This window comes from Falco rusticolus, chromosome 8 (genome assembly GCF_015220075.1).
Source record: "Falco rusticolus isolate bFalRus1 chromosome 8, bFalRus1.pri, whole genome shotgun sequence".
Lineage (NCBI taxonomy): Eukaryota > Metazoa > Chordata > Aves > Falconiformes > Falconidae > Falco > Falco rusticolus.
In genome coordinates, this window is record NC_051194.1 from 54,193,245 (window position 1) to 54,206,011 (window position 12,767).

Genomic DNA, 12,767 nt, shown 5'->3' on the forward strand with positions numbered 1-12,767 from the left:
TCTCTTCTACTCCTTCAATTAAACAAAAATAAATATATTAACAGGGCAGAACTAGAGTGGGAACTGTGCCAGATAAACCAGAGGTCTCCTCACCACACCTGGGAGCTGCACAGGGAAAGGAGGAAATTAGTTGGTTCTGTCCTGTACGATGCATTGGGGTTGGTTTTACAGTTGGAAGACAGTTGGGTTTACAGCAGAAGATTGTCATCTGGGACTACTGTCCTGCTTCTGCATTTACTAAGGGCATGGCATCCTGGCATAGATGCCAAAAGAGTTCACATCTAGTTTTTGTGTGGCAGATTACATCCTAAGCAGCAGTGTTGGGGTGAAACTAATAACCTGCTTTCCAAAAAGCTGCCCCATTCCAAAGCTTCTCGTAAGGATGGGATCTTAAGTCAGAGTAAAATCTTGTTGTATCAAATAAAGGAAATAATGAATTAACGTACTTGATGTCCCAGATAGAATTTGAGTTGGTAAAGTCTTGGCTTAGTTGACCCACAGCACACTGACCTTGTTGATGCAACTAGGGTGATAATTCAACAGTGAATCTCTCTCTTTCCATTAGGAATTTTAGCTAATATTTTGACAAGTGGTGATTTCAGGGGCCTCTCTTAAAATTTTCGTTTGTGGATTACTTAAAGCAGCCTGATTTTTTTAGAAGACAGTCCCAAAAATCAGGTTGCTAAGGTGTTTGAGGACTGACCTTTGGAACTAAAGCCTCTTATAGTTGTCAGCTATTTCTTGAACTCTACTGTAGTTTCTAGACTTCTAGGAACATGAATACAAAATACTGATTTGTTTGGAATGTGTAGAATACTATTTTGTTACAAGTATGATGAATACAGGACATAATTTTAAGGCAGGTACATTTCTGCATACAGATCACTGAGAGTAATTCACAAAGTACTTGCTTTGCATGTAGTTCCAAGGCATTTAATTGTTCTAACAAATGTACTAAGTGGAAATGCTTATTATTATTGATTTTAACTATCAAGTCTTTCTTTGTGTCTCTCAGCAGCAGGTGGTGAAACTAACCAGGCTCCCAGTGTATTTAAACAAGCAAAGGAAAAACTCTCAGTGAGTAAAATCATCTTATTGTTCATCTTTATGATCTCTGTTTGTCCTCATTTCCTATCTTTTTGTGTTAATTCAGTAAGTGTGTGTTCCATTTAAAATTTGTGTTCCATTTAGAATTTGTTTGCCATATTCATTATTCATTTAAAAGGGTAATTAAAGCCACCTTTCCTGAACAAGCTCTGAATTACAGTCCCGGGTAGTAGATGATGACAGTTTGCAGATTCATAGGGGGTACACAGACTCCAAACTGCAAGAGTTGGATGTGTTCAGCATTTTGAGCCAGGACATCCTCTGGGATAAACTATGTACCGTGGCCTTTTCTGCAGCACCCAACTCATAGTGCCACCTTGTTCAGTTGCTGTGTAGGCAGAAACCCTCCCCCAGGACTCACTGGTCTTCTGACGCACCCCTACATAGCCGTGCATTCTGCAGGAGCCATGCCTGTGTAGAAGTTACTGGCCATTAGCATTTTCTGTGCAATTAAGTGCTTTCTGAATGGCCATTTCCTGGGCTGCCAACTTCTGTCTGTGTTTTAATGTGACAGTTAGGTGCCCTGCCTTCAGCTGCTCTGCAGCCTGTTCTGTTCCCTGTGTTTGGCTCTCCCCCGCTGAGTTTCCTTCAGCAAATGCTGCAGTGCCTCTCCGCCCTGCTCCCATGCTGACCCTATGCTCTTCCTGTCCCATCCCTCCAAAATCCCCAGGAAATCAACTTACTTTCACTATTCCCTATGCAACTGTTTCTTACATCACCCTGGCACACGCTAATTCACATCTGCAGCACAATGCTTTGTCATTGTAGCCATCATGAACAGTGAAGTTCCTTAGGATTCCTCTAAATTTCCAAAATATTCCATGGCTGATTCGTTTCCTTTGTCTAACCGGATCACCAGTTCATCGGGCAATGAAAAGGTCTGCCTCATAAAGTGCTATGCATTATTTATGAATCATAAGAAATCATTAATGATAACAGCATAACTGATTGGAGAGTTTGGAGGAGCTGTGAAATTCAGAGTTGAAAATCAGCCGTGGATTCTGGGATTTCCTGTGTTTTTTCAGGTCTGATCGATTTCAGCTCATAGCTGGAAGACTGCTAGAGCTTCTTTACTAGTACAGTAAGAAATATCTGGACAGGTTTCTGGGCTGAGTCAACAGTATGGTTTATTACTGTCTTTTCTCGAGGGATGATCAGCACTTAGCACAAGAGGAGTCAATACTAGCCTATTTTCAGAGTCATCTGTGTTCATGCAGTGCTCTAAGTACAAGCAATGCAAAGTCATTCTCTGAAATGGTCTGCTTTCTACACACCTTTCTTATTCCTGTCCTTTACATTATAGCAAAGATCAGAAGTCTGTCCCCTGCTTACTTTCTCTCCCTGCTGCCTTGCTTCTCTGACTGCCACACTCACGCAAATCTTGGACATTTTCTCTTCTTTGCCTTGGCTTCACCAGTGCTTTTATAAAGACCTCTGCCTTTTTGTTGTTGTTTCTGCCTGATTTTCAGCTTTTACGTCCTTCAAGTGCAGTCTTTTCCTCTCCACTGGTAATGTGAGATCATCCAAACTGGTCAGTTTTGTTACCCATCTTCAAACTACAGTTTACATACTGCTTTGCAGAACAAGTTCAGGAAAGGCTAAGCAGTTCCATCTGCTGGAAGGATCTGTGTACCTGTGGTAGCGAGATGATAAAAACATTGCTTATGTTAGGAATACCTCTGAAATAAAGTGAGGTTACTGCATCCCAAGTTCAGCAATCCTTGAGTCTTAGTCACGGTTACGTAGATCTTTGTGCTGTGGACAGCTGGCACTTCCAGCAACGTGAATTATAACAGTCAAAGGTAATGTATTGCTAACAGAGAATAAGAATGTTTTTCTAGGTAAACCACAGGCAGAGATTGAGGCGTTTGGTTTCTTTGGTTGCTTTACCAGCCTCAGGCATGTCACTGAAATCTGGTTGGACCAAGATTCTGCTGCTTTTACTGATACTAAAAAGTGCTTGCTCCCTAAATAACGCTGAAGGGATCTAGACTGTGATAATCTCAGAGCAGTGCATTAGCTCAAGGTCATGCATTTTCCCCAGCTGTTCCACTGAAAGATCTCAGTCTCATCCATCTTTAGCATCCCCATTAGATGCACGTATTCACCGAGGACGCTATGCAACACGAGTAAAAAGGACAAGTGTCTACATTGTGCTTAGAATCTTAATCTGTAAAGAGTTTTCCAGTTGTCTTGGAGGAATCGTTTTGTATGACCCACAAGTTGGAAAAGATGAAAACCACTGAATGAACATTTGGGCCTCAGACTGTGCATGCTTAGTTATATCTCAAGTTCAGAAAACCAGGTGGAATGTGTTCACAGAATATCTGCTCCTTGGAGCCACCCAACATAGATACCCTGCTTCCACAGAGTTTAAGCATCAGTAAACACCTTAGTGGATTTGTAAATAATGGCCCAAAGCTTCAAAAGGGGCCCATAAACTGAACTATGACAAATCAGTCAAAGTCTGGAGGAGCCTTTGGTGTGACAGAAACACATGTTGTGCAGTTTCTATGTAAAATATTATTCAGTGATTTTTTTGTTTATTCTCAGACAGTGAAATAAGTATTAATAGAAAGAGTCATAAATGTGTTGCAAAATTCATTCTAGGAAGATGTTCTTGCACTTCCATCCTTTGAATTAATTTCTTGTCTTGCTACTCGATATGGATGATGATATCCAGTAGAAGTCCTCTGAGCTGTGTTGTAGGGCTGGGATTGTTTGTTACACAGTTCTGCAACTCTTAATCGTATTGATGATGTCACGAGTGATGTTCAGCACACCAGCCTCAGTTTTCTATAGGCGGGGTACGTAGCCTAAGCCAGATCCTAGACAATCCATTCTCTTCTCATTTTCTAATAAAGACAACTTAAGAAATAACTTATACACCTTTTCTGAACATTGAGAAGGTCTAGGTGACTGACTTAGATCAAATGCCAAATTTTTCATTGCTAAAGTTCTGTATCAAATCCCATAATTACAGGCCCATTGGGATTGCTCTGATGTATGAATACAGAGAGAATCAGGATCAAATTGCCAAGATAACAGCCCTGCAGTTGTTCTTTGTTTTATCAGTTATACCTGTGGGAGAAAAAAAAAAAATGTCACTGAAGCAAGTAGCCTGGTTCTCTTTCAAGGAAATTCTTTTTTTCAAAGCAGTTAGGCGCTCTTAAGGTTCAACGAAGAATTTTCAATCTCCCCTATTTGTGTTTTGATTGTTCTTTCAAGGGGATATATCATTATTCAGAATCAGAGAAGTATCTGATCACAATGACATGTCAGCTTTTCAACCATATACGGGTTTCTTCATCCCAGAACTCCACATTGTCAATATAAATCTATGAATTTCTGTAGAGTGACACCAAGTGCACAGAATACAGTGTTTGAGGTGCATTAGGGATTTTGTGTGTACACAGTGGCACAAGAAGCAATACTGTCTTGTCCTTCTGCCATTGTGGGAATGCTGCTCTAACTTTGCTTTTAAGATTTCCACCATTTTATTCTTGACTGTAGCCCTGGAGGGTTATATTTCAAATGCACAACTTAATTTTAAAGGACTAGGATCTCTTGGTGCTCCTGTAGTTTAGCATTTGTTTCTAATGCAGCCAGCCAGCAGTTGTACCAGTAACTGGCACCAGTTTTGTCCTATTAACACAAGAAAAAAATAGTAACTTTGCCCAGCCCCAGACAGCACAGAACGGAAACTTTCATGCATATCAGAACTGCATAGGCATCATTACCAGACACAGGAAAAGTATTAATTCATAGCTTGGCATTTTTTTTCGTCCATGTTGCATGTATTTTCCTTTTGTCCAGCTTCATGTTGTGTTTTCTTTTGTTTGTTTTCTCATGACTAGACTGCCTCTTTGTCAAAGATTCCTGCCTCAAAGTCTAGAGCAAAGTCATTGCTTCCTCCAAGACCCAGCTCTGCTTGCTCATTAACTACTAAAAGGGCCACTTTTCTCGATACAGACAGTTATTATGTACGGCCCTCCTCAGCAGGCCCAAGAGACTGCTTGCCCTACTCAAAATCAGATGCTAAGGTAAGGTAGCAGATTTGGTAGAGAGAGTTAGCTTGGAGAAATGTAGGTGAACTCCATGGATGACATTCTTTACCCACTGAATTTGAGTAATTCTCTGCGAAGCTTACGTGGGATTACTTACATCCTGATTATCAGGCTACAAGATTTGTGCTACCAAATGTATAAAAATGAAGATTTTCCAGAGGAAACATAAGTGAAATAAGTTATAACTAGAGGGAAATATCTTCTTTCTATTGGTGATATGGATGCTGCTTCATTGATCGCTAAGAAGTTGCACCCATTTGCACATGGGTAAGTGGCAAGGAACATAGTACTAATTTGCCTTCCAAGTTCAAAAAACATAATTTTCTACCAGTCAGTATTCTCTGAAAACAAATTCAGTCCCCAGTGTAGGAGAGTACAGTTCTAATCACCAGCAACAAGGGCAGAAGCCAAACACTCTGGGAACCAAATTTGGCCTATGCATGGGAACCCTGTTGAAGTTGCAGTACAAATTTAAAGAGGTGTTTGGCAGTCCACCCTAGCTTCCCCATGTTTACATTTCACTTGTGTTTCAAATCAACTTGATGCTGAGTTGATGACTAGCCCCATTTAAAAACTGTTTTGACTATTGACTTCCATTTTCTGTGTAACACTGTGCTTGGTGTGTCTTTTACTGGTTGGGCCCATCACCGTATTTGTCTTTGAAAGGGCTATATGCTTATGCAAGGCTGTCTTTGGCTGCCCATCCCGTAAGTTCAAAAATATTCTAACATACATGTCCATTGCTCTAACCATGGTAAAAGAAGGTATCTGCTGATTTCAAAAAGTAAAAAGTTGAGTATGGGAGTAAATAAGTAACCACAATTAATAGTCCTGCACTCAAAAAAAACCCAAAAAACTGTAGCTAAAAATTTTTCTCTCTCAAAAAATTACAAGTTAGTGTTTGAAAATGGTATTCTAGGCACCAGTATTGCAGTTACTTTGCAGGTAAATTCACATAGGAATTTCAAACCTGAGCTCCAGAGAATTCTTTTACTTTCAACTTGCACTTAAAAAAACCCCTTTGTTCCTTCTTAAGAACCAAATATTCAATCCGCCCATATTTGGATCCAAGATTAGCTGTATCTGTCTTAAGGTAGCTCAGAAGGTGACTATTGGGTGTTTTGACACAGTAGAGAAGGACCAGGGAGCTAAGCAGAGGGCATTGGGGGGTGGCTGAATCCCCACAGGTTCCTATGTGAGTAGTAAACTGAGCCCATAGGATGAGGTATCCTCCTCTGTATATAGGTTGAGAGAAATCGCAGGCCAGAAAGGGAGTTTTGAAAACTAAACCTTCCTTTTTTTTATTTTGCTGCTATTAGGATGGAGTAAGCAAGAGTCCCGAAAAGCGTTCCTCTTTACCAAGACCTTCCTCTATCCTTCCTCCTCGAAGAGGTGTATCAGGAGACCGAGACAGAGAGGATAACTCTCTCTCCCTCACAGCTTCACTTTCCTCTTCAGTACGACGGACTACCCGTATGTTTTTTGCATATTAACCTTCTCCTACTGCTGTGCGTGTCTCCCATCCTTGTTACATTTAGCATCATGCGTCCCTACCTTTTATGCAGAGGGGTAGGTCTGGGGTTTGCTGTTGGAAATCAGAGCCCCACAGACTGATTTTGTTCAGGTAACAAGTGCTGAGCAGCAAGGGCTTGAAACGAGCGACAGGAAGCACCCCTTCCATAGCCTGCAGTGCCCAGAGCGAGGACTGCTGTTCAGGCTAATCACTGACACTAGGCAATGCCTTTGCAGGAAGCTCAAAGCCAGGTAAGATATTTAACACAGGGCATTTACAAACAGCGGGAAGAAAAATGAGACAAACCTGAAGCAGGCAATGTAAAATATTCTGACGGATCTTGGAAAAGTGAACCTAGTAATTACAGTCAGTAATTTGCTGTTTCATAGTAATGATCTCCCTGTGGTCTAATCCTAGGGTAAAAACTCTGCTGAGATGTTACCTAGTGGAATGAGTCACTAGGGGAAATTAGGATAGTAAACCAGCAAGGTCCTTTTATGTGGACCAATGTTAGCAAATCACAAGGCAAAAGAAATTACAGGACAAAGAGAATTTTACCATGTACCCCCAGAATTTTTAGCTAGATTTGCATTCATCCGAGGCCTCAGAACCTGGATGTGGCTCCCTGATTTCCAATAGGAATTCCTCTGTGTTCTCTCATTAAAAACCAATCTCAGCACTTTTTAAGACAGCTTAAGGGAACTAGATGATTAAATTTGACAAAAAAAGCCCTTTGAAAGTCTTGGGTGATGCTCCAAGGGTAAAACAGAGACCCTTTGTAAGCAGAGTGACCCCCAGCTGGCACAGCAGCCCATTCTGCTGACTAAGAGTGAGAGGCCATTGAGCATTTGCCAATGTGGTGATGGCCTGAGGAATGAAAAATAAATATACCAAAGCTGCAGGGAGCTAGGGAAAAAAAAAATCATTCCCGTTCTGTCTCGGTATAGTGAGAAGGTTCTGGTTTAGGGTTGATTTGGAAAGAAAGAAACCGTTCAGGGAAACTGGAGGTAAGTGTGGAGTATGTTCCATCTATCTAATGAGTTATGCAGAGAAAAGAGTTTCTCCTGGACCCCAGGGGCAGCAGTGAGTTGGGTTTGGTCCACCAGCATTATATGAACAGAATGATTAAGAAATACTTTAAATGAGATTTTGATTAGTCCTGCTGGTTGCTGTAGAGAGGCCCATTGGATCTATAGTTCCTGAACATTTTAAAGATGAAAACCTATGTTCACCCCTTTGGTATCAGGGTTCCCAGGTTTTGGTGGCTGGTTTGTTTTGTTTGTTCTTTCTCTCCCTGAGTATTCTCAGCAAAGCTTTAGTTCCAGCAGCATATGGAGGTATCTCAGTTTCTGTTTATTTGCGTTTTGAGAGTTACAAGCAGAACTGGCTGCGGAAAGCGCAGTGCCACTCCTAAACTGGTTCTTGTGCTCAATGAAAAGGACTGACAATGCCATAACACTGAATGGAGCTACTACAAAATGTTACAGCATTTATTTATTTTGAACTTGCGTGCATTAACTGGAATGTGACATTTAATTAAGGTTGCCTTCTGTAATTGCTTTCTTTCACTGCACTCATAAGAAATAGCAATTGAATGCGAGGGACACCTGCCCATCCACACAACAGAGCTATGACTTGTTCATCAGCCAAATGCTCACCCAGGCTTCAACTGGAGATACCAGATTACCGGCAGTGGTATGTGACCAGCAGCAGCCAGGTACTCAGAGCCTTTAGTTTCAGGATTACAATCAGAATTTTTCCCACTCTCTCGTTTAACACCCATATCCATTGAAATTGGTGACAACATTCTTACTGGCTAGTCAGGTTGTCAGATCAAGTCCCAAAGGTTAGATTCCAAGGGTGCTTCTCGTCCTTTCCCCAAAACAGAATTCAGTGTGATATTGTACATGGTTTACCAAGCTTTGCAGGAAGCATAGGTGTTACGGGAAGCACACCTGTGTTACAGAACAGAGAGCCCAGTTACCATATAGGCAATTTACCAGCTCAGTCGCACATGACAAGGTAGCTCCTGGCAGATTGATTAGTAAGACACAGAGGCAGACATCCAGTCTGCTGTTCCAGCCCTAGCATGGCTGTATTAGAGCTGCATCTCACTTGGCAGACAGGGCTGCAGTCTTGAGAGGTACAGAGGGAAGAAGACCTGTATATCTGTGGGTCTAATGCTGTGATTTTTTTCTTGCACGTAGGATCAGAACCAATTCGTAGCAGAACAGGGAAAAGCGGAACTTCTACCCCCACTACTCCTGGCTCCACTGCCATCACTCCAGGGACACCACCAAGCTACGCCTCCCGTACGCCAGGCACTCCAGGGACACCCAGCTACTCCAGAACCCCACACACTCCTGGGACCCCTAAATCTGCCATACTGGTTCCTACTGAGAAAAAAGTTGCCATAATTCGCACTCCTCCTAAATCTCCAGCCACTCCAAAGCAGCTACGAGTTATTAATCAGCCTCTACCTGACCTCAAGAACGTCAGGTCCAAAATTGGATCAACAGATAACATCAAATACCAGCCTAAAGGGGGGCAGGTAAGGATTCCACTCTTTATGTTCATCCATATGTGATTTAGTCCTATGTGTGCGCTTTTGGGATAGGTATGGGATGACAGACGTTTTGAGTTGCCTCACAAATGCTGCTTCTATTGTCCATACATATTGTTTAAATGATGTTAAATGGCGAGAGCTAGGACAATCTTCAGAAAGTATTTTGTCACCTGAAAACTAACAGTGCCTCACTGAGACCAGTTGAAAATTTTCAAACAAGAGTTTGCACTTCATGCCATAGATCTGTTTCAGCCTGAGCCTCAGCAGTTGCTGCTTTCTTAGTCTTCATCACAACCATCACAAATGAAAGAGGTTTGTTTTAATTCAAGCAAGTGTAAATTCAACTTAGATAGATGTTAGCAGGATTGCATAGCATCATGACCTTTTCCTGTGTCATTTTACGTAACACATGCATTGTGTTGGGTGATGTTACTGATGGTTGCAGCCTCCAACCTGGTAAATCTACCCCCAGTTAAAGATGATGGGAGGGGACAGACCTGTTTTTCTGTAGAGTTTGAATAAGCAGGAACAGGGCTTAAATTTTATTAAAAAAAAAAAAACTAAATTGTGTATTACATAAACTGGAGAATGTACATAATATAAGAAAAGGTGAATGTGTAATAAGGGAGATCAGGATTTTCTGTTCTCACTTTCTGAAAGAACAAGAATTCAGGGACATGCTGATGCAGTTAAAAGGCAAAAAAAAAAAAATACTCTTTCATACCTTGCAGAGTTTTGCAATGAAGTGCATTTTCATGAGGATTGCTTTTGGCTGAAGACTAAATATGTATGTAGGGCAACAAAATCATAGAATGGTTTGGGTTAGAGGGGACCTTAAAGGTCATCTAGTTCCAACCCCCTCCAGCGTGGCCTTGAACACTTCCAGGGATGGGGCCTCCACAGCTCCTCTGGGCAGCCTGTTCCAGTGCCTCACCACCACCACAGTGAAGAATTTCTTCCTTATAGCTGGTCTAAATCTACCCTCATTCAGTTTAAAACCATTAGCCCTTGCCCTATCATAACAACCCCCGCTAAAAAGCTTGTCCTCATCTTTCTTATGAGCCCCCTTTAAGTACTGGAAGGCTGCTAGAAGGTCTCTCCAGTGCCTTCTCTTCTCCAGGCTGAAAAGCCCCAACTCTCAACCTGTGTTCATAGGAGAGGTGCTGCAGCCCTCTGACCATCTTTGTGGCCCTCCCCTGGACTCATTCCAGGTCCATGTCCTTATTATGTTGGGAGCCACAGAGCTGAACACAGTGCTCCAGGTGGGGTCTCACAAGAGCAGAGTAGAAGGGGAGAATTGCCTTCCTCAGCCTTCTGGCCACGCTTCTTTTGGTGCAGCCCAGGGCTCGGTTGGCTTTCTGGGCTGCAAATGCACATTGCTGGGTCATGTTGAGCTTCTCATCCACCAACACCCCCAAATCTTTCTCCTCTTGGCTGCTCGCAATCCATTCTCTGCTCAGCTTGTATTTGTGCTTGGGATTGCCCCCACCCATGTGCAGGACCTTGCACTTGGCCTTGTTGAAATCCCCTGTTACTACAGACAGAACTTAGCAAACTTTGGAAAGGACAGTAAAGGTGTAGGCTTTTAAGCTAAGCAGAAATTTTTGGAGATTGAGGAAAAATCAGATAGGAAGTCCCATATATCTTCCTGAGATATGGTGTTTATACCTTCCTCTGAAGTGTCTCTGTTTAATGCCCTACCAAGCAGAGCTAAGGCCAGTGCTGGAATAGTCTCTCATTTGAGGCAATGCAGAAATGGTAGCACAGAGGGCATTCAAAGCCAAAATTACATCCAAGCAATTTGTCTTTCTGTTTGGAAGAACAGTTGCTCTAGCTTACAGCGTTAAGCATTCCATTCTATTAATACTTAAAGAGTTATAAAACCATTTATAACCTTGAAGAAATTCTATTTTATTTAGAAACAAAGAGGCTGAATGAGGGAAAAGAATATAGCTTACCAATATTTATGCCAAAAATATAGACAACTCAGTCTTGCGGGTGTAAAAATTATGTTGATTTATTTTTTGTAAAATGCACCTGTGCATTTCATATTGATTCTGGACACAACCCCACAAGGAAAACACCCAGTGCCCCCAGCTCCCTTTTCTTCCCTGGGATTGCTGCATGACAGCAATGGCAGTGTGAGTGCTTTAGAAAAGGTTCACTTCTCAACTACCTCCAGGGACAGGGCATCAGGGTGAAAAACATGCTCCCCCATTCAGCTCTCCTGACAAGACATTCCAGAAAGTTGAGTTGCACAATGTTTCCTGATCAGATACTTACATATATGTATCCGAGTTTTGGAATTCATAGTGAAACGTACTGAACAGTGAGGTTTGCCTAATTCTGTCTCAGAAAAAAAAAAATAAATTTGATCAAAACTTAACACTGGAACCCTACATCTACCATAGATCTTCCAGAGAAAAAACCTTGGCTTATATTTTAAACTGTATGGTCTCTCTTAGGTGTTGATCCTGGTTTTATGGTAAATTAACACTTTCACTGCTTTCCAGGATTTGCACGGTAGCCAGTTAGATAAAGTCAGGAAGACAATGCCTTCAGCAAAGGTTCTTCTCTGTTATTTTTGCAAGTGTCTGTGTAATTATTTTGTACGGGAGTCAACTCCCATTTGACATATTGCATGGCAGACGGTCACAGTGCACAGGGGCTTCAGGAGGCTCGGAACAAGAGTTCAAACTGTGCATCTGGATGAGCATTCCTCAGAACAAGCCCAGGTGCTGGACATGGGGCTCGAAACCAGCACCATGTTAGCCTGTCCTCCTCCTCCCTGTTACTCTTTGTAGACTGTAACAACCTACAAGACCAGGGATCCGGGCCCACAGCAAATCGTATTTCTTTGCAAACAGCACGCCTAGACAGCTATGTTTCCTGAGCAGTTCTATAGAGCTGCACAGAGTCTTTGCTGGATACTGAAGGATGGCACAGCAGTTGGTATTTCAGTCTTTCAGAGATCACAGGGGAAATCTGCTGGGTGGACGTAATGTCATTGAAGCTAAAGCATTTTTTAATTCCCAGTGGTATGTGGCTATCGAGCTGTGGAGAGACTCACTGAGTTTTTCCTTTATGTCTCCTTTATGCCATAGTTGCTCAGTCTAGACAAGAGGTTTCAGAATGAATTCTTTTCCAGTTTCTGCAGTTGAATTTCATAGGGTCTGTGAGAGGAACACACGAAAGCTAATTTCATTTCCTTGTGTCTGCTCACTTCTTCAGTGTCCGGTGGCAAATACTGCACTGGCTGAAATGAGCTGTTATCTGCTATCTGCTTTTAGTGATGATACGTGAAACAAACAGAAAGCTGTGTAAGTTTTATAACCTGAAATGGAAGTGCTGATAGTGATAACCACACAAAAAACAAGCAGACAAAAAGCCAGCGTATATCTGGGCAAGTTAAGTACATAAACATGACGTGCAAATCCCTAAATGAATACAGATATGCAGCCCAAAAGTGTCATTTGGAGACAGACTATCCTTTTTTACCAGAGGCATGTCTGAA

General features: G+C 41.9%; 1 protein-coding gene across 43 annotated transcripts in view; it reads left to right on the top strand.

The window, feature by feature from the left end:
* Window positions 1-12,767, top strand: part of MAP2 (microtubule associated protein 2) — a 235,633-nt gene that overhangs the window by 205,914 nt on the left and 16,952 nt on the right. For 24 of the 43 annotated variants that reach the window (XM_037397661.1, XM_037397681.1, XM_037397678.1 and 21 more), the window contains 4 exons: window positions 1,016-1,077; window positions 4,965-5,150; window positions 6,494-6,647; window positions 8,895-9,238. In XM_037397661.1, the coding sequence (XP_037253558.1) occupies window positions 1,016-1,077; window positions 4,965-5,150; window positions 6,494-6,647; window positions 8,895-9,238 (746 nt within the window). The remainder of the gene's footprint in view (window positions 1-1,015; window positions 1,078-4,964; window positions 5,151-6,493; window positions 6,648-8,894; window positions 9,239-12,767) is intronic. The other 19 variants (XM_037397683.1, XM_037397687.1, XM_037397689.1 and 16 more) reach the window with 3 other exon arrangements.